Source organism: Mesoplodon mirus (genome assembly GCF_964341445.2).
Source record: "Mesoplodon mirus genome assembly, chromosome: 13".
In the NCBI taxonomy this organism is placed as follows: Eukaryota; Metazoa; Chordata; class Mammalia; order Artiodactyla; family Ziphiidae; genus Mesoplodon; species Mesoplodon mirus.
The window spans coordinates 18,727,247-18,748,391 of NC_138989.1; the positions used below are offsets into that span (position 1 = coordinate 18,727,247).

The 21,145-nt window shown below is 55.1% G+C and overlaps 1 protein-coding gene across 2 annotated transcripts; it reads left to right on the plus strand.

Annotated features, from left to right (window-relative positions):
* The first annotated feature begins 230 nt into the window (after positions 1-230).
* Positions 231-20,915, plus strand: MVK (mevalonate kinase). 2 transcript variants are annotated; one of them, XM_082639932.1, is made up of 11 exons: positions 231-297; positions 1,225-1,316; positions 2,436-2,583; positions 5,272-5,416; positions 7,227-7,382; positions 10,514-10,617; positions 11,208-11,253; positions 15,221-15,311; positions 15,687-15,803; positions 19,008-19,161; positions 20,180-20,915. In XM_082639932.1, the coding sequence occupies exons 2-11, from the start codon at positions 1,239-1,241 to the stop codon at positions 20,329-20,331; spliced, it is 1,191 nt and encodes a 396-aa protein (XP_082496058.1). In that variant the 5' UTR covers positions 231-297; positions 1,225-1,238; the 3' UTR covers positions 20,332-20,915. The 2 variants fall into 2 exon arrangements, with proteins under 2 accessions (XP_082496058.1, XP_082496059.1); XM_082639933.1 differs by having other exon boundaries at positions 19,008-19,082.
* Positions 20,916-21,145: the final 230 nt, after the last annotated feature.

Consider the following 21,145-nt stretch of genomic DNA (forward strand, 5'->3'; position numbering starts at 1 on the left):
CCGCACCACCCATCAGCCGCCATCTTCCATTGGTCCATGGCTCTCTCCCCAGGGCGGGACACTCCCAGAGACTTGTTTTTCATTGGTTCATGGAAGGAGATGGGCGGGGAAACCCGTGAGGACTTAGTTAGCAGCAGCTATTGGCCAACTCTCAAGCCAATTGGTAAAGAGGCTCTCGGTTCGCGCGCTCTGATTGGCTGGGAGAAGGAAGAGGCCTCTTCTCCCCCGCCGCCCGCGAGCTTGGGGATGGAGTCTCGGAGCGGCTCGGGCTCGGAAGCAGAGGGCCTGTGGCGACAGGTGAGAGGTCGGGGTCCCGGGACAGGGTGGCGCGAAGTCCGAGGCCGAGACCCAGGACGACCCTGTACCGGGCTCCCGGCTTCTCTGGCTTAGTTTCCCCAACTCTGAGAACCCTGACGAGCCGGCAACCTGGAATCTGACAGACCGGATTTGGAGTTTCGGACAAGCAATAGGTCCCCCCACTCCGAGCCTGAGTTTCCCCCCCTAAGAAACAGGGATCACTGTAGTATATACTTAGCGCATAGTGCGGTTCTGCTCTCATGCTATTGAGGTAAAGCCTTAAATGGATGGTAGTTTTGCATTATTTATAAAAATCTAAAACGCGCACACGTACGCCCAGCAAGTCACTTTCTAGGACTCTGTCTTGTAGAGATCCTGACTTAAGTGTGCAAAAAACAAACAAAAAAAAGGTATAACAGCTGTTTTCTGCAGCCTGTTTGTAATTGTGAAACGTTAGAAACAGCCTAAATGTCCAGGAAAAGGTTCCTTCCGGTCCATGATTTCATTTAAATTTCTGTCTTTAATAGTAGTAATAATAAAAGCTGGAACCAAGAACAGAGCCATTAATAAGTAACTATGAGTATTTGAGTGATTATGGTGTGCCAGACCGTAAGTGTTTCCCTTGCATTATTTAATTTAACCTTCTCAAAACCCATTGAGGTCAGTACAGTTATTGTCCCCGTGTAACTTTTGAGGTTCATAGCTATTTGAGTGAGTTAGCTAAGATGACATCACTGGGGAGTGGAAGAGCTGGATTTGAACCCAGATCTATTTGATGTGTCTAGCTGACTGCTACCCTGCACTGCTTTTTTTGGGCACATAGCAAATGCTGATGGTAGCTGCCTTTTTTATTACAATGGTGAGCTTGATCTAGGCATTCTCTAAGTTCTGGGGACCTTCCGTCCTCTTTCTGGCTTTCCTTTGCAGGACTCCCAGGAGCCATGTTGTCAGAAGTCCTGCTGGTGTCTGCTCCAGGGAAAGTCATCCTTCACGGAGAGCATGCCGTGGTCCATGGCAAGGTATACAAGGCCCCCTGAGCCTTTGAGGATTAGGAACGGCTTCTCCCTGATGCTAACCTTAAAAGAAGCTGAAAGGAAGCCTTGAGGCATAGCTTGGGAGTAACATCAGAGAGGAGGTCAGTTTCTCCCCAGCTGGGCAAAGAAAAGACAGGTCTCAGGCCCTCCGAAGGGCTTCTCTGGCCCAGCCAGTAAGAGAGCAAAAAGATGACATGGAAAGCCCCGTGGGTGGAATGAGGTCACTTAGGAAGTGAGCTTCGGTGGAGAAGAGAAGAGTTTTAAGGACTAAACTCTGGGGAAAACGAATAGGATTCTGCAAAGGAGTCTGAGACATGCATTGTCTCATTTACCTCTTACAACTACCCTCTGATGTTAAACTTTTATTATCCTGTTTTGCAGACGTGGAAGCTGGGACTTAGGAGGGGATCGGTAACTTGATCAAGGTCCCGTACACCTCGGTAGAGCTAGGAGTGAACCTAAGTCTGCTTGAACCCAAAGCCATGCTTTTTCCACTCTTTCAAGCTGTCGTTTTTCATATTTTTTTTTTTTTTTTTTTTTTTTCTTTTTGCGGTATGCGGGCCTCTCACTGTTGTGGCCTCCCCCGTTGCGGAGCACAGGCTCCGGATGCGCAGGCCCAGCGGCCATGGCTCACGGGCCCAGCCGCTCCGCGGCATATGGGATCCTCCCAGACCGGGGCACGAACCCGTATCCCCTGCATCGGCAGGCGGACTCTCAACCACTTGCGCCACCAGGGAGGCCCCGTTTTTCATATTTTTAACTTATATTTTTCTTTGAAAGCATGGTGATTATGGGGAAGCCATTCCTTGGTGTTCAGAACGTGTGAAGTTTTACGTGGGGAGGGCAAATATAAGTAGGTATTAACTCCTAATTGATTGGTAGTGGCTGTGCCTAGGCGTGTGGGAGAGGGTGCCAACGTTTGATTAGGAGAGGGTGCCGAGGTTGATTAGCAGTGTCTGCCAAGGGCATAGGTGAGAGTGGCCTGTGTGCTAGTATTTGCCCTCTCTTCTCGGCTCATTGAGAAGGGCCCCTTTTTCCTAAGACAGGAGCCATGCTTGTTGCCAACCACCCTCAGGCTAACTGCTTGTGCCCTTCATTCTATAGGTAGCACTGGCTGTGGCCTTGAACTTGAGAACATTCCTCCGGCTTCAGCCCCACAGCAATGGGAAAGTGGGCCTCAACTTACCCAACATTGGCATCCAGCGGACCTGGGATATGGCCAAGCTTCAGATGCTGGACACCAGCTTTCTGAGTAAGTGCAGGGAGCAGGAACCAGGTGCGGGAAGAGCCTGGGCCCCGAAGAGAAGGGGAAGGAGGACAGCTGGGCTGTCAGCCCAGGCTGTCCCCAAGGGACCAAAAGCCAGACACTCTGGGGGTGTTTTCTCTCCTGTCCCCACAAAAATAGCTTCACTTATTTATTAATTTTTTTAAAATTTAAAAACATAAAATGATGCACTGGGTCTATGTGAGCCGTTGGGACAGGTCATCAGGGCCTACTGTTGAGTGAAAAAACACAAGATGCAAAACAGCACGTATAGATTAAGTATCAGTGGGTATGTAAATGCAAAGAGGCCTGGGAAGATGTATATCCACTGACAGTGGTGATTAGTTATGTCTTGGAGGGTCCTACGGTCGGGGAGTGGACAAAGGGAGCGTCCCTTCTACAATGTTGTTTTAACCAAGAGAATGTTTTGGTGTTTTGTGTGATTGAAGATCGTTAAAAATAAAAGTAACTTATGTTACTGGAAAATACGGTCAATGCTGAGACGTGCCAGGAAAAAAAAAATCCCCAATTGTCACTGCCTCCCACTCTACCCCCCGCCCAGAACAACGCTAAGCATTTTGGTGTTCATCCTTCTCGGTTATTTCCTGTAGACCAGTAATTAGATTGATTGATTGAGATAGGGAGAGAGCTTGTTTTTTGCCCAAAATTGGATCAAGCCACATAAACTTTTTTTTTCTTTTTTCTTCTCTTTTTTTTCCTTCTTTTTCTTTTTGTTTCTTTCTTTTTCTGTTTTCTTTTTCTTCTTTATTTTTTTTTTTCCGTATAAACTTCTTAGAAGCGTGTGGGATTATTGCCTTCTTCAATATATTGGGGCTCTCTTCCCATGCCAATAAATAAAGGCCTCGGTGCTTACTTTTGCTAGTATTGGGACTGTTTTGTCCACTCCTGAGCAGACACGGTTCGTTCATCAGCGGAGTGACTGTCTGCAGCAAAGCTGCGGTGTGTTCTTCACTCTCAGTGTCTCCTGTCTGGGCTGATGCCTCGTCCTTTGGAACAGTGTCTCCCAGCCAGGGTGGGGCAAGTGAGACTCCTCCAGGGGCCTTTTCTTTTTTTAAAACTCATTAATTAATTAATTTTTTATTTTTGGCTGCGTTGGGTCTTCGTTACTGCATGTGAGCTTTCTTTAGTTGCGGCGAGCGGGGGCTACTCTTCATTGCGGTGTGCGGGCTTCTCATTGTGGTGGCTTCTCTTGTTGCGGAGCACGGGCTCTAGGCACTCCGGCTTCAGTAGTTGTGGCTCGCAGGCTCTAGAGCGCAGGCTCAGTAGTTGTGGCACACGGGCTTAGTTGCTCCACGGCATGTGGGATCTTCCCGGACCAGGGCTCGGACCCATGTCCCCTGCGTTGGCAGGTGGATTCTTAACCACTGTGCCACCAGGGAAGCCCTAGGAGCCTTTTCCAGACGGTTCCCTGTCCCCCATGAGAATCAGTCCACATCTAGTCACTCAGCCACTCCCAAACCCTGCAGGGAGATGAAGGAAGAGTTTAAAACCCACAGTTTCAAGCAAGCCTCAGTTCTTCCTTGAGATCCCTGGGGGAGGTTTTTGTTGTTGTTTTAACAGTACAGATGGCTTCCTGGCCGTGCCCCTCTCCTATTGAGAATCGGTAGTGGTGGTAGGTGACCCGGCCTGTGTATTTGGGTGATTGCAGGGACAGCCTCAATTCAGAGTCACTACTTTGGAGCAACCTGGCCCTTGCTCTCCGTGCTACCCCAGGCCACTCAGCCTGGCCAGAAACATTCCATGAGAACTGGCTGCTGCTTTTGTACGTCAGTAGCATGGATTGAGCAGCCAGGTATAGCGGTACACGTCTCAGACCACCTGTCTGAGACTCCCTGTGTGAGCCTGGGAGGGTCACTTACCTCTCTGAGCCCCTGTGAGCAGCGTCGTGATGCCTGGGAGGGTTGCTGTGAGGATCCCGCAGGGTGGGTGGTGGGTGGAGGCTGTGATATACAGTGTAGTCCGTTCGCAAGGGCTCGTTAGGCTACTTCTCCAAGGAGACAAAGGGGATCTGAACCTTTTGGTGTCAAGTTTTCTGCTAGGTTGCCAGCGTCTGCCACGTTTTTCTTCATGTTTTTTGTTCCCTCCTAACAGTCCTAAACATGGTGAACATTCGGGCATTTATGTGTCCTGGTTTTATGTGTGTGTCCTGTTCTCACTAATTATGTTTTGGGAGAGGGACATATTGGGGAAATAATACTTTGGTTTTGATTTTGTACCGTGGAGTTCAGTCCTAGGCCTTTGAGTGATTGTGTGTGCGCGCGTGTGTGTTTGCTTGTGTGTGTTTGAAAACTACTAGCAATTAAGCCCTTACTGCGTGCCAGGAGCAGTGCTAAGGATACTCTGTACCTTATTTAAACAACCCTGGGAGGATGTACTGCTGTTATCTCTGTTTACCAAGGAGGGAAACTGAGGTGCAAATAGATTAAGTCACCTACTCAAGGTCACAGTAACTGGCACAGTCAGGGCTCAAACCCAAGTCCGCCTGCCTCCCAAGCCTGCAGTCCCCTGACACCCTCGGCTGTGGTGCTTGGACCCTGAGTCCATGTCCATCCCGATGCTGACTCCCGTGATTGCTCGGCCTTGTGTATTCTGGTGTCTGTAAAAGCCCCGAGGCCCTCTCACTCACCCGCTTGCACTTGTTTGCCCATGTGACAGAGCAAGGTGACGTCACAGCACTCACCCCGGAGCAAGTGGAGAAGCTGAAGGAGGTGGCGGGCTTCCCCGAGGACTGTGCCGACCACGAGCACCTGGCTGTGCTGTCCTTCCTTTACTTGTACCTGTCCATCTGCCAGAGTCAGAGGTGTGTGCATGGTCGGGGCAGGGAGTCTGGGTGCGGCCTGCCCCGGAAACTGAGCCAGGGTGGCAGTAGTTTTGGCTGCTGGACGATGCACGGGCTCCTTCCCAGGCTCTAAATAACAGCAGCTGTCCTCGCCACGTGCCAGGAGCCGTGCTAGACCCTATATGTATGGTCTGCTTTCAATATTCATGGCAACCCCACGAGAAGGACACTCTCCTCATTTTGCACAGGGAGAAACTGCGACCTAGAGACATAGAGACATTCAGGGCCACACAGCTACTTAGTAAGCGGTGAGAGCTGGGAAATCAACTTAGTTCCCTTCAGTGTCAGCACCTGCCCTTTTAACCCCACACTGCCTCCTCTGGCCTCTTCGATTCAACCAAAGCCAGATTCCATTCTCAGATCCACTGTGTCTTCTTCAAGCCATGCCCAGAGAGGCACCCTTGTTCCACATCCCACAGGCTCCAGGGGAACTTCGTGATTAGCAGAGTGAAGCCTGTGTTATGATAAGATCTGGGTTGTCTGCTCTCTCGGGAAAGCCTGCTCCTAGAGGGGCACATTCCTGCTGAGGTGGTATCACATGGTGACAGAGGGCACAGGCTGAGGGTCAGACAGCGTTGGTTCACACCCCAGCGTGACCATTTACTAGCTTGTGTGAGGTTCTTACCCTTCCTGAGCCTCAGCTTCCTCATCTGTAAAATGGGGGTGGTAATAGCACTTACCTCGTAGGGTTCCTGTGAAGTTAAATGAGTTCATTTACTTAAAGTGTTTGATTCAGAGCCTGGCACGTAGCTTGATAAATGTTAGCTATTATTATTATCACCTTCCTCAGAAAAACTATCAGAGGATTAGAAACATTATACATGAAATGGGCCTAGCACTGTAACTGGCACACAGTGCGTGTTCATTGTGATTTGTGGTCCAGAGCCTGAAGGGAAAGCCTCGAGGTGCAGCCCTTTACTCGTGCAGCAGACGCTGGCTAAGCGGCCACTGGGCCTGGGCGCTGCGCTGCAGACACATTCAATCACGTCTTGACACTTGCTGTCCAATGCCAGGGTTTTTACCTTGATTGGGGAGTGTCCCCTTCCGGGGTGAGGGCGGGGGACACATTCCAGAATCTGATGTGGGTGGGGGTGGGCATGTGCAGTTTGAAAAGGCAGATTCAGTCTTATAATGTTATATTTGGAAAACGGGAAGAGTGCTTAATGGAAATGATAGAACCTGACGTCTGACAGTTCTCGCTGGGGGGAAGTAGAGGTAAGATGCAGCGATTGGGAACTCTCTGCTGATCCAGAGCAGGCCTGTGTTACACGCGGCTGGGAAACGCGGTCCAGCGGGAGAGGCATCCCATGAACACAGTATCAGGGCCCAGGGGGATCATTTGAGGACGGTCTTGAGGATGGGTAGGAATTCCTCTGGGGGAGAAAGGGGTGCAGAGCTGTCCTGGGCAGAGGGACCAGCCTATGCTGAGGGCAGGGCCTTGAAAGAGCCTTGCTTGTGTGGGGAGCAGGAAGGAGTTTACAGGAATGGTCGGTGGATCGCGAGGCACTTTTAGGAAGAGCTCCGGTTGGACAACAACATAGTGACTTAAACGATCCTCTCCCTATTTTCAAGTTGTCTGATTCACCATGAGTTCCTGCCATCCAACAGGGGTGCCTTTGGGGTTGGGAGATCTCCCCGAGGTCAGAAAACCGGGCCAGACAATTAGAGTCAGGCCCTGCCCGTGTCCAGTCCTGGGTCTGGGCCACCGGTTCAGCGCTGGCCCCTCACGGCCCTTCAGGAGAGTCACGCTCTGCTGCCTGCTGTGTTTCAGAGCCCTGCCCAGCCTGGACATCGCCGTGTGGTCAGAGCTGCCCACCGGGGCCGGCCTCGGCTCCAGTGCCGCCTACTCCGTGTGTTTGGCAGCTGCCCTCCTGACGGCATGCAAGGAGATCCCAAACCCGCTGAAGGATGGCGAGGCCGCCAGCAGGTAATCAGACCCTCACCTCGCTCCTTGTCCTTCCTGGGCTCCGCACCCCGCGCCAAGAGGAGAGAGGTGTCCCTTGGCCACCTTACAGCTGAGGACGCTGGGGGACAGGGCGGCCACACAGCTAGTGATGGCAGAGCAAGATCTGGACCCGGCGGTCTGAATCCAGAGCCTGAGCTCTTTGCCCCCCACCTGCCACCCCTCCTTGCCTCCTTTGGGTTCAGGTGCCCGTGATTTGGTAGAAAGAGCCTGAGCCCGGATGTAGAGGGCAATGGATCAGAGGAGCCATCGGGCTGCCCCTGCCATCGACTCGCTGAGGGACCTTGGCCAGCCTGCTGCCCGCCCCGCCACCCTGGGAGCCTCACTCAGTGCTCTTTTCTGTAAATGGCGATACGGATACCCGGCGGGTGTTGCCAGCCGGTACCAAATGGTTATGAAAAGCAGTGTAACGTGCTGAGAAATAAACATAGGAGGAGTGTCCGTCAGGTCAGGGCGCCTCCCCTCCCGCGGGTCCTCGACCCACGAGGTCGCAGCGTCTCCTCCGCGGCTTATTGTAAGTCACTGAGGCTTGTCCAGACAGGGCTGCCGGCAGACTGTTTCTGTTACTTGGGGAAACTTGAGAAACCGGCCCAAGCGCAGATAATGCAGTTTGCCCTAGGAGTTGGGGATGAGGCCCCAGCATCCAGCCTGGCAGCTTCTTGGTGACGCCTGCCTTGGGCCCTCATGGCTCCGGGGAGCCCTCCCACTGGGGGGCCTTATGTACCAGCCACGTGGGCCCAGCTGTGCTGTGTCGGGGGCTCTGCTGGCTAAGCCTGGAGGTCGCTTTGGTCCCCGTGGCCGCAGCAGGTGTGGGACTGTTGATGTGATTCCCGGTCCAAATTCCCCAGGGCTGCTCTGAAGGGCTTGTGTGCTGGAGAGAGGCTGGGGCGGGGTGGGGGGGGAGGGGCCCGCAGAGGTGGCCGTGGGAAGCATCTGGCAGGTAATGAGCCCGTAATGATTGCACCTGCGGGGGATGTGAGACAGCTATTCTCCAGAATGGTTTTCAGGAATCTCAGGTTTGCCGGTTAACTGGCTTCTCTCTGGGGCTCCATTTCCTCATCTGAAAGTGAGGGGCAGCACCTGTGATCCCTTGGGTGGGGGGAGCTTCCAGCCTTGACATGTGCTGATCCCGAGATAAGATGGTGACTCAGGACGGAGGCTTCAAGACAGCCGCTCATCACTGTGTGCTGATCACTGATTCTAGCCCAGAGCAGTGAAGGCCGTGTTGCCCTGGGTGTCCCAGATAGACACCTGCCCACAGGCCGGCCAACTGGCTCTGCCTTTCAAAGGATATGGGTGTGTGCGTGCGTGCATGTACACGCCTGTGGGTGAGCTAGTGTCCAATGTGCGTGTGGGTGTGGTCTTTCTCTTGCTGCTTCCTTCCACCCAGTTCTCCCATCATTCCTTCTCAGAAGCTGTGAAGAGAGCAGACCCACCCGCCCTGCCCCCCAGCATTTCCCAATCGTAAGGAAGACTGGAGTTTGCAGAGTGGGCCAGGCCCTGGGCTATGTTCCGCTACCCCTTCCCCACCTTGCTGGCTTGCTCACTCGCTCGCTTTTCGGTCCTGGAAAGGGCCAGTTCTTGTCCAGTTCCAGGAGTAACACAGGCTGCACGGCCTCGGGCTGGACTGCTCTCCCGCTGTGTCTTGCCTCACTGACCTACCTTGTCCCTCAGCCCCTCCATTCAGAACAGGGTGTGCCCCATCCAGCCGGCATCACACTTCCCAGAGGCTGTAGTTAAGTTCTGGTGGCTTCCTGACATCTGCTCTGTATTAGACTCCAAGCTGCAAGCAGTTAAGGACCACATCTGTGTGGGCTTAGTCACAGGCACATAGTAGGTGCTCAGTAAATATTGGACAAGTGAGTGAGTCTTGTCGGCACCAAAAAGTCAGTAGTTAACGAGCTCAGGCTTCCATTAGCAGATGTGGTTCTGATGTCGCAGTGAGTGGTACTGTGATCTGAGCCTCGGTGTCCTCTGCTGTAAAAACGGGGATGGTAATTGTACCTTCCCTTTTAAGTTATTGTGATTGTGAGGGTTACAGATGGTCCATTAGAGAAAGCCTTTAACGCAGTGCTTGGCCCTGGGTAATCAGTAGCTTTGAGCAGTGTTAACTCACTATGAATCATAGCCTCACAACCACCGTGTGAGTCTCAAGTCCCTAAAATCCTCATCTGACAGATGAGGAAAGAGACTCAAAGTGGGTGATTGACTTGCCCAAGGCTCCACAGCAAAGGAGTGGGTGGACCAGGCTTGGAGTGACTCCAGGTGCCATGATCCCAGGTGGCCTCTTTTTCCGGAGCACATACTCTCCCCTGGGCATTTTACAAAGCACCTGTGTGTTTTTCCATCCCACAAAATCCTCTGTGAGGTGGACATCTTTATCCCTATTTCCCAGATGAGAATACTGAGGGTCGGAGGTGATGCAGTTGCTCAGGGATGCCCAGTGAGTCAGCAGCGGGATGGGGTTCACACCAGCTCCCTGCTTGATTCCCAGCTCAGCTGCACAAGCCCCAGTGGCTTCTGCCGTTTCACGGGGCAGGGACTCGACAGAAAGGAAACAAGAGCTGAGAGAGAAGGTGGGGCAGTGGGGCTGAGCTCTTGCCCTCGTTCGATACTCACATGTTTTGGGTCTGTTCACTGAAACCGTCATTGAGTCCGCATCCCTTCTGGGGAGGCACCGTGGCCGCGGGCTGGGGAGGGATCCCGAGATGACCCACATTCCACACCCCTGTGCTGAGCCTGTGAGGAGGGAGGAGTTACCATCCTACAGAGGAGAGTGAGGCTCAGAGAGGGCAGGCAAGGGGCCCAGGGTCACTCAGCTCATAAGAGGCAAAAAGCAGGATCCCGTGAACTCAAAGCCTTGGCTCTTTTCACTGCACCAGGCGAAAAGGCATGCTTTAGGGCGTGCTCTTTAGCCGGAGAGGTTCAGAATTGTTTATTTTTCTCTTCTTTCTGAGTTCGGGGGCCCAAGCCCCTTTGCCTTTTGGTCTCCAGCAAGCCCAGCCTGTGACCCCTGCCCTCTGCTTCCCTCGGTGACCCCCAGCCCCCTATTCACCACCGTGGACAGTAAAGACGAATCTCTGTGTCTCCTTCAGGTGGACTGAGGAGAGCTTGGAACTAATTAACAAGTGGGCCTTCCAGGGGGAGAGGGTGATTCATGGGAACCCCTCCGGAGTGGACAACGCTGTCAGCACCTGGGGTAGGTGCTGCCTCGGGCCTGTGTTCTTTATTTTTATTCTTTTAGAAATTCTTAGGACAAGCGTAGCTGCCCAGGCTCTGTGGGTTTGGGATGAGCAGCGTCAGTGGGTTCTGAAGAAGATGGCATTTTCCTGGTGGAGGAGGGATGGGGGACGTCTCAGGGCCTCGCACGTCCTGGATCCCAGTCTTGGGGGGTGGGCCAGGGCCTGGGAAGCTACGGTTTCAGTGGGACCCCCAGCCCCAGGGGTCCAGACGGTGAAGCTGCAGAACCATTGTTGTGGGGTCTGCAGACCACACCAGCTGGGCTCCCCTCCGGTGAGGACGCCTGCTGTGGTCCCACCTCCACCCCATCGCCGTGCAGCCCGTCGGAGGGAAGCTGGATGCCTGGATGTAAGGGAGGGACCCCAAGTCCTGGGCGCAGAGCGCCTTCGCGCCCTCCTGGGCCTTTGCTGCCTGAAGTGAGGTGCCTGGTTACGGGGTTGAGTCTAGTCACAGTGACACTCTACCCCTACCCCAAACCCAGCCCCTTTCCCAAGGGGCACAGGTACGGAGCTTTTCCTACGACTCTGACCCACTCTTTCTTCTCTTTAGGAGGAGCGCTCCGATACCAGCAAGGGAAGATTTCATCCTTAAAGAGGTAATTCTGGGGGAGCCGCAGCTTCCGCGTCTGGCAGGGAAGGGGGAGCCCCATTTCTGTGGGAAGGAGTGAGGGGCACGTGCCTCTGGGCGTCCCCTCCCCTGTGTGGTCCCACAGGGCGTGGGCCGCGAGGAAGCCTGCTCTTTCCTCTCCACTTCAGCTCTTTTTTTTTTTGGCTGCGCCGCGTGGCTTGTGGGATCTTAGTTCCCTGACCAGGGAGGATTGAACCCTGGCCCTCAGCAGCGAGAGTGCAGAGTCCTAACCACCGGACCGCCGGAGAATTCCCCACTTTAGCTCTTAAATTGCAGAGAGGTCAGAGGGGGAGGTCATGCGAGGCTGCGCCATTCCGCTTCCAGGAAGTGGCTGTTTCCCCAGACCTTCATTCAGTTACCTGTTCATCTGTTCAGTTACCTGTTCATCCGTCCATTTGTTCAGTAAACAAGAACTGATACCATCCTGTGTTCCAGATGCCACTGCATTAGGGCCTAGGGGTATAAAGATGAATCTTGGACATAGTCCTGGGCGGTTAGGGACAGACATACACACACAAGCCACCAGAAGACAACGTGGGAGTTGCCATAGTGACGGCACCATGGCCGAGCAAGACTGGAGCCCGCAGCAGGCTCGTGGGAGTCTGAGTGGAAGGGACATTTAGCAACTTTCAGCTTGTTTTATATTTCCTTCCACCCTCCCGCCGGAAGCCTTGGAATTACAGACATGCGTGTTAAATTCCAACACCCTCTGTTCTGTTCGCACTCAGTGTGGAAACGTGAGCGGCAGGAGTGGAGCCCATGGCCAGCAGGAGCAGGTGACTCCTGGCTCTTCCCTGAGCCCTCCATCAAGGTGGGGGTGGGTGGGCAGTGGTTGTCCCAGGGTGCTCTGCGGCCCTGGGGCGCGTTTCCACACTCTGAGGGTCCCAGGGCTCCCTGTCACCTTCTGCAGCCAGGGTGGTCTTCTTGGCAGCTGGACAGCAGCTCCCGGCCCTCCGCCTCTGCCAGCTGGGCCACTCCATTCGGGGCTCAGTGACCTGGCAGGCCACGGTGCGGACTCCTTCTGCCTGCACCTCTGGCATCTCCCCACCCCTGCTCTGTCAGCTTCTGGGAGCCAAGCCTGCCTTCCTGAGGCCCCACATCAGCGTTTCTTTAGCCTCGGCGCTGCGGACATTTGGGGCTGGAGACTTCCTTGCAGTGGGGGCGGTCCTGTGCAGCGTGGGATGTTTAGTAGCATCCCTGGGCTCTGCCCACCGGATGCCCGTAGCACCTCCCCTGCCTCCCAGTGTGACAACCAAAGATAGCTCTAGACATTGCCACCTGTCCCCTGGAGGGCAAGTCCCCCTGGGTGACAACCACTGCTCCACACAAAGGAGGGAGCGGAGCCATTTAGGAGCTCGGAACAGCTTCCTCCGGCTGCTTGTGGAAGCGATGGCAGGGGGGCCTTGTGCCCAGGTGGCGGCTGGCCCTGCCAGGTGGACCGAATCCATGTGCAGTGAGGGCAGGAGCGAAGGCGGGATGCAGAGGTGTGTGGGCCCGCGCCTGCCCTCAGCCCACGGGCTTTTGGAGGAGGCAGCCATGACTGTGGTCCTCGGCACACAGGTGTCTTCGGGGTTCTGAAGCCGCTGGGGATGACAGTCACAGACAGGCTGCAGATCTGGGGAGTCCTTCATGGGGCAGGGGCAGGTCATTCACTCTGTTTCCTGCGAGCCTGTTGCATCCTAAGCCCTGAACTGGGCCCTGGGGACAGAAGATCAATGCAGATGTGGCCGGGCACATGTGTGGCCTGTGGGGGGAATTAAGAGCTGAGCGCTGGAGGGTTTCCCAGGCATGCGGAGGCGTGGGGAGAGGCCCCAAGGTGTGCACAGTGGCCGGTGGTGGTGGCGGGGTGGTGGCAGATTCTCTGGGGTCCACAGGCTCAAGTTTGAACCCAGCTCTGCCATTTGCCTGCTGGGGACCCTTAGGTGAGTCACTTCTCCTGAGGCCTCTGTCTTCTCATTTAAGTAATAGGGATCCTGGGCATGAAATCAGAAACGGTATCTATCAAGTGCTTATTCACTCCTTCCTGACCAAATTCATTCATCCAGTCTACAAATATCTCTGAACAACTACTGGGTGCTGGGGCCTCAGCAGGGAACCCAAAGTCCCGCCTTCATGGAACTCCCACTTTGTGGGAGGACAACCCACAGACAGATGTCTCTGTAAGAGCACGGCAGGCCATCCCCATGGCCTTAGGACACATAAAGCAGAGTGAGGGCCGGAAAGTGAAGGGGGGAGTTGGATAGGCTGATCAAGGGAAGCCTCTAACCAGACGGCATTTGAGCAGAGCTGCCGAGGCCAGGGCAGGTCTCTGGAGGAGGAGATGCACATGCAAAGGCCCTGAGGCAGGAGTGTTCCTGGCGTGCTTAGCAGCAGCCAGGAGGCCAGCATGGCCGAGTGGAGTGAGCTCCAAGGGAGAGCAGAGATGAGATGAGGCTGAGGACATAGCCAGGCCCAGATCACTTACAGGGCATAGCCCCAGGTGGTGGTCACTGGATGTCATAGGGCCCTGAGTTTTGTGGGGCCCGCAGGGCTAGCAGCAGGCCCGTTTGCAGAGGACTTTATCTGAGAAAGATGAAGATGTGATACCCAAAGTTCTCCCACCCCGATGGATGGTGACACAGAGCGACCGACCTTTGCTGCTGGCTACAGGGCGCTGCGGCGAGCAGATGGCAGATTCTCTGAGAAGCCAGGAGGCCAGACAGCACAGTAATCCTGCCAATGGCTTAAAGAGGAGCCCTTGCACCCCAGACCACGCCTGGTGCTTCTCAATTAAAAAAAAAAAAAAAAGCATTGTTTGCGGAGAGGATCAAGATGCGACCTCCCAGAATGCTGCCCTTTTGAGGAACGGCTTGTCTTTAAAGGGAAGAGAAAAGCCAAATAGAATGTTCATCGTTTGTAAAGTTAAAAAAAAGCCAGTCTCCAAGGCTGAGAATCGATATTAATTTCATGGGCTTATGGGCGGTGAGAACAAGCAGGTTTCTGACAGCCTTTTCCAGCCCTGTTGGATTTTACAATCTTGATCTGTGAAAAGAAAAGCGAATAAACGTATCAGGGGCCTGTCCATCTCCAGCTATCTCTGGCTAGAGCTCATCCAAATTCTCCACTCTCTGTCTCTGGCCTTGGAGCAGTGCTCTGAAAGGCAGGTTGGGATGACAAGAAACAGTGGCTTAAGTCCCCAAAGACAGCCAACCACAAGGACAATTGGGGTTGTGGCTTTAGGAGGGATTAGAAAGCCCAGAGGGCAGATGAGGGCAGCGGGGTCGTGCTGGAGAGCCGGCTGACCGTGGCCACCCCAGGCCCTCCGTTCTCCCACCTGGGGGGTGACTGACTTCCTCTAACCACACCTGGTATCATACCAGGGCCACCGGTCTGGGCACCGTCGAGGCAGGGCAGGCAAGAAGTGGCTCAGCGCTGGGACCCTGACTCTCCCATAAGGCTGCCCTCCCCTCGCATTCCTGTGCCCACTGGAGCATCCTTCTCCCCCCACGCCCCCTCCATGACCCATCCCTGGTCCTGTGGCTTTTTCTTTTTGAATCTCCAGCACCCTCCTCTCCAGCTCCCTGGGGTGGCCCACAGGACAGAACCTCAGCCCCTTCTTGTACCCTTTGAACTTCTAACTCCATGCATGCCAGGCCCTCCATGTGCATGTTCGCTCGAGGTTGATGAATGAATGAGTGAGTCACAAGCCAAAGGAAAATGTCCGTCCGCCCAGGGGCCAAAGCAGGGAGGCAGCTGTAGGCGGTGGTGGGCACCCCGGGGTGGGCGTCAGGAACCCATGCTCCCTGGACCTGTCTCCAGCCTGCCATTGACGTCGCCTCCCTGGGCCTCTGCTTCCTGCACTTCCTGGGTCAGGGTGGGGCGGAGTACAGGCGGGCCCCCAGCCCTGACCCAGCTTCCCCGTCCTGGGCTCACCGTGGACCCTCTTCACCCCACAGGCCACCAGCTCTGAAGATCCTGCTGACCAACACCAAAGTCCCTCGCAGCACCAAGGCCCTGGTGGACGGCGTCAGGAGCAGGCTGCTGAAGGTGCCGCTGGCTCCACTCCTGGGCGGGTTCCCGGCAGGGCCACGGCACTCACGTTTGGGTGTCCAAGCCCTCCCTCTGCCTCGTGGGTTAGTGTAGGGGAGTGGGGTGGAGGGGACCTGGGAAGGTGCCGTCCGTCCATACCCCCGCCGGGAGGCAGAACAGGGATTGTTAGACGTGCTGGCTTTGCAGTGAGAACCCCCGCTTGGGTCAAGCGTGGCTGGACAAGGCGGGGACCAGGCCAGGAGGAGAGCGGGTTTCCTTAGAGGGTGGGTGTGGGCCCTGGGGACACCTCCTCCCCCTGCCCTGCTGCTGGAGCAGCTGTCCAGTGTCTGCCAGCCCCCAGGCCTCATGGGCCCTCGATCCCTTTCCCTGCAGTTCCCAGAGATCGTGACCCCCCTCCTGACCTCCATAGACGCCATTTCCCTGGAGTGCGAGCGGGTGCTGGGGGAGATGGCGGCGGCCCCGGCCCCAGAGCACTACGTCGTGCTGGAGGTAAGAGCCCGCCTGCAGGATCGGCGTCCCTCACCCATGGAGCTGTCCCAGGCAGGGGCTCCCCATCTGCGCTCAGAATCCCTGGGAGTTAAAACACAGAGGCTGGGCCTGGGCACCCATGTGTGCACCCATGAGCAAGCGTGCCTTCTTTTGAAGCCTCTTCCCAGGTGATTCGGAATAATCAAGTGAACACACAGCACTGAGGGCGGTGCCTGGCATGTGCTAAGTACGACAGGCCGAGTTGGGGATCGTGCATGTAAGGACACAGTCCTCCATAGGTCCAGGAGCAATGTCTCCCCTGGCCGCTTCTTTCCCGTCATGTTTGCTAAGTGCATCTATTCATGCAGTAACTGTTTCTCACCTGCATGCTGTGGATCAGACATGGTCTAAAATTGTTCTCTCACTGTCAATACTCCAGCCACCACCCTGTGCCTAATTCTAGTGTAGAGGTTGAGACCTCACGCTTCGGATTTCCTCAGGCCCAGGTCTGAATGTGGCCTCACTGGAGCGTCTTAAGAGTGCAGCGAGGCCCTGTGGGTAACACGCGAGCACAATGCCTGATGATCCACCGGCTCAGCCAGAGGGCCCAGGCTCATTCCCAGACCCGGTCCGTCTGGCCCAGTGAATGGACTGCATTAAAAAGCCATCTGGCTTCCCTGCAAGAATCAGAAGATCCGGCAGCCCCAGCTGACATAGCTGTGTGGCAGCGGTCAGCTGGAGGTGCCCAGGGGACCCCCTTGAGAGTGGCCCTGGGGTCTCCATTTCTCCGTAGTCCCCACCACTCCCTAAGTATTACCCACAGCCACTATACTCTTTGCCTGGTGCCTCCCTGTCCCGCTGTAGGCATTTGAGTCTGCAGCCCCTGTAATGAGTGGGAACTGCTGCTCTCCCAGGTCTCTTCACAAATGATTCCTCACTTAGTCCTACAACAACCTACCTGTGAAGTGGATAAGTTGCCACCCTTTTACAGATACAAAAACCAAGACCTAAAGAGAATGACTTTCTCTAAGGTTTTCCAACTAGTGAGTGGCCCTGAGCTGGGGAGTCACAGACTTATCTGTTTATTCCTTTAGTCAACAATTTTTTTTTTTTTTTTTTTTTTTTTTGTGCCTCGTCGCACGGCTTGCGGGATCTTAGTTCCCTGACCAGGGATTGAACCTGGGCCACGACAGTGAAAGCGTCGAGTCCTAACCACTGGACCACCAGGGAATTCCCAACAAATTTTTAATGAGTATCTACTACAGGCCCGGTGTCGGGACTCCATCTAATTCATTTCTGGGCTTTTGCCCTCATTCCCCCAGCCTTTGCCTGCTCATTCTCAATTCCTTTCACGTAGAAAGGAAGGGAACACAGTCCTCCCGAGTAGGAAATTAATAATGATGGAGTGCTGCCTAAAATACACCCTGTTGAGCCCCTGGAGAATGCCTCAGAACAGCACGTCGATTATACATCGTGTATATTTTTGGCTTCGGCAGCCGCTGAAATGTGCAGCTCGCCTCCCGGACAGCTCTGCACTCAAGCCAGCGAGCTGTTCTCCTGTGTCACAGCCTGTCATCTGATCCTTGACAGATTTTGGATCAGAATGTGACAGGTGTCTGGAACCTGCCTTGGCAACGTGACACCTGGTGTTCAGGCGCAGAGAGAGGCCCCCAGAAGTTTTCCCTCCCATCCAGCCCTCGGGGCTGGTGAAAGGCACCCGAGGCTGCCACTGGGCCATCACGCCTGTCTGCTCGTTTGTCAAAAGTACTGGGGTGTGTGAGGCGGGCTGTGGGGAGGAGGCAGACCCGACCCTGCCCAACGGCTCCAGGCAGGAGAACCAGGTGGGCCTCGGCAGACAGCCCTGTGATTGGCAACCCTTATGGCACACAGGCGCTCCCAGGACCCCGGGGCAGAGCTGCATGCTGTCAAGCCGCACACGGCAAGAAGTGGGTGGCGGGAGGGATGCCAAGGGTGCTCTCAGAGACGGGGTAGATACACGCTTCACATCAGGCAGACCCGGCTTCCCGTGCCAGCTCAGTACCTTACTAGCTCAGTGACCTTAGGCAAATCACTTTCTCCTCTGAGCCTCAGTTTTCCCCTTTGAAAGCTGGGGATGATGGTAGTGCAACCGTAAAAGTACTAACAGCAGCTGACGTTTGCCAATCACTTACCCCGTTCCAGGCATCATGCGAACAACACCTTATTCCATCCTCACAGCAATGAGGCAGATACTCTTACAATCCCTGGTTTACAAGGGGGGAAACTGAGGCTCAGAGTGAAAGACCTCTTCCCAAGACACACGACCAAGAAGTGGCAGAGCTGGGACCCAAACCCAGGCCCCTCTGCCTCCAGATCCCACATTTGTAACTTCCCTGCAGACCGGAGCTCATCCTCAGAGCCTCAGCATCTAGCAGGGTGCCAGCAGCATGTTGAAGGGATTTGCCAGACACCGATGGAGTAAATGAAATGTAAATAGGGAATGCCTGGTCAGTGAGGGTTGTTAGCTTTGTTATTTCATCAACCTGCATCTTGTTTGATCTGCAGGAGGGCAGGAATTTTATTATGCATAATCAAAGGAACCTGAACAAACATTTAGCAGTTTCCCCCACTTGTGACCTTCTTAGAACTACAAACCCGTTCTTATTCTGAAGATCGGTACCTGAGGGAGCTGTAGGATGGCATATTACTTGAGACTTCTTTTCCTGCAAATGACAGAAATCCATCTCAACTAGACTTGAGCAGAAAAGGAATTTATTGGCTTACAAGTGAGACGACCAGAGGGGACAGCTTCAGGCATAGCTGGATCCAGGGGCCAAAGATCTAGTCTGAAATCTCCATCTTCTCTGTAATCTCTGACCATGTGCAGGGAAGATAACTCTGGCGGCCTACCTCTGAAGTCAACCAGTTTTGGCAGCTTCCAAGGAAAGAGGCCGAGTAAACCCTGGGAGGGATCTCACTGGCCCAGCTGGGGCCACAAGCCTGATCAGTCCCCATGGCCGGAGACTTCTGTGGCCAGGCCTGGGACATGTGCTCACCACCAGCTCCATCCCAGCCCCGTGGGACGTCCTGCAGGAAGGAGAGGTTCTTTTATCAGTGGAGAGGGACAGTGTGCTGGGTAGTCAGAGCCGTTTGCGTTCCCAAACCAGCAGCTGTCATGTGGACAGGGCGGGCACAGGACCTCGACCTCAGGCAGACCAAGCAGGAACAGAGACCTCTCTCCCTCAGGAGCTCATCGACATGAACCAGCACCATCTGAATGCCCTTGGTGTGGGCCATGCCTCACTGGACCGGCTGTGCCAGGTGACCATGGCCCACGGACTTCACAGCAAGCTCACTGGCGCGGGCGGCGGGGGCTGTGGCATCACGCTTCTCAGGCCAGGTACCCAGGGGATGGGCAGGGTTCCACCTGGGCAGTTCCCTTGGGAGAAAGAAGAGGCCTCTGAACAGTCTCAGCTCTGCTCTATGGCCTTGGTCAAGTGAATTAACCTCTCTGGGTCTTTGTTGCCACATTGGTAAAATAAGGGTGCTAACAATCTAGTTTATGTAAGATTGTTGCCTAGATTCAAGGAGGAAAAATGCATTTAGAGAGGCTGGTGCCGGGCTTGTTCCTACCACCTCCTTACCTGCCAAGCCTCCCACAAGCTTGAGAAGTAACCAGGACATTGTCACCACCAACCCTACCAGCCTTGCATCCCCTGCTGTCACCTCTTGATGGGGCCACGATGCGGACTGACCTTGCTACAAAAGAAAGGGGTCTCTTTCCTCTTAGTCTCTGGGGAAAGAGCAGGGCCGAGGATGAGGAACGGGCTTATAGCAGCCCCTGTGCTGGGGTGGGAGTCACTGCTCCTTTTGGTTTCCTTTCTCTCCGTCTCTCCTTCTTGGCCTCCTCCTCCTTCCTTTTCTTGTCCTGCTTTTCCCCTTTGCTCTGCTGTAAGCCCTCAGTGGCCCACAGAGGCCCCCTCTGCCTCAGTGGGACTCCCAGGCCTCAGGGAGTCACCGTGTCCTAACTTCAGGAGACCTTGACTGTGGGGACCTAGTTCAGGCGGCGATGACGATGGCGAGAGAACATTTCTTGAGCGTGTGCGGTGTACCAGGGGCTGTGCCAGGCTCTCCATCTGCAGTAGCCCATGCCAGCCTTGAGCCGTGACCCTTGAGGGGTAGGTCTCATTATTGGCCCCTTTCCCAGATGAGGAGACTGAGGCTGAGAGAGGGGAAGTCATTTGTCTGAGGCCCCACGGCTGAGCCAAGGCCAGATCCTTGTGACTCGGGATCCACAACCCTCCCGGGGAGGGTGCCAGGCTCGGCATACCAACAGGAGGACCGGCCCCTGGGCCTGTGTCGTGAGCACAGGAAGTGGATCGTTGTCAGGGGTGACCTGCCGCCCTTCCTCCCCACAGGTCTGGAGCGGCCAGAGGTGGAGGCCATGAAGCAGGCGCTGACCAGCTGTGGGTTTGACTGCTGGGAAACCAGCATCGGTGCCCCTGGTGTCTCCGTCCACACGGCCGCCTCCCTGGACGCCCCTGTCCGGCAAGCCCTGGATGCCCTCTGAGATGAAACCACCCCGCCACGAAGCCCCTTCCCGGATTATTCTGGGCACTGGAGTTGACCTCTGTGCCGGCCAGTGGGCACCCAGCTCCTGACACTGACCGGGAGGCCCCCAGCCCCTCTGTGACGTCCCTCCCACTGGCCATGCCCCCCAGTCCCCGGAGTGAGTCAGGCGGCCCAGAAGCCATGTCTGTGTTCTACAACATTCTCTGGAGCCGGCGGGCAGTGGGGCCATGTGGAGTCCTCTGAGACTCAAGGGCCTCTTTCCTGTCCTCCCTGAAGCGCCCACAGACCCACAAATCCCCTGGCAGGGCTGCTTGGATCCGAGATGCAGGGGTCTGGTTCCCAGAGCAGCGGGCCTTCTCCCTCCTTCCACCTCTGCTCACCTCCCCCAGGAAGCCTTCCCAGGCTGTTCTCTCCAGCTAGATTGTGGGTCCCCTCGGGGGGTGTCCGGGTGGTGGTCTTTGTCTTCTACCCTGCAGCCCAAGGGTTGGCCAAAGGCAGGGTTGATGTGCAGTTTCTTCCAGTCTGAACCCAAGGGATTTGCAGAAAAGATGGCAAAGGGAGAATAAAAAGATCTTGAGTAAACGGTGCTTTACTCGTGTCCGGAAAGAGGGGGAGGGTCTGGTAGTGTCCAGCTGCCCACACCTTCCTCTCCTGTCCTGTCCCTTCTGCAGCCACTTTCTCAGTGGAAAGAAAGGCTTTAGGTCACTTGGTTGTGTGTCTCGGGGGATGGGACGGGGTTTCCCCAGATGGCCCTGGCCAGACAGGGACAGATGCCTGGACATCAAGCTCTCAGCCCCTCAGCAGAGCTCCAG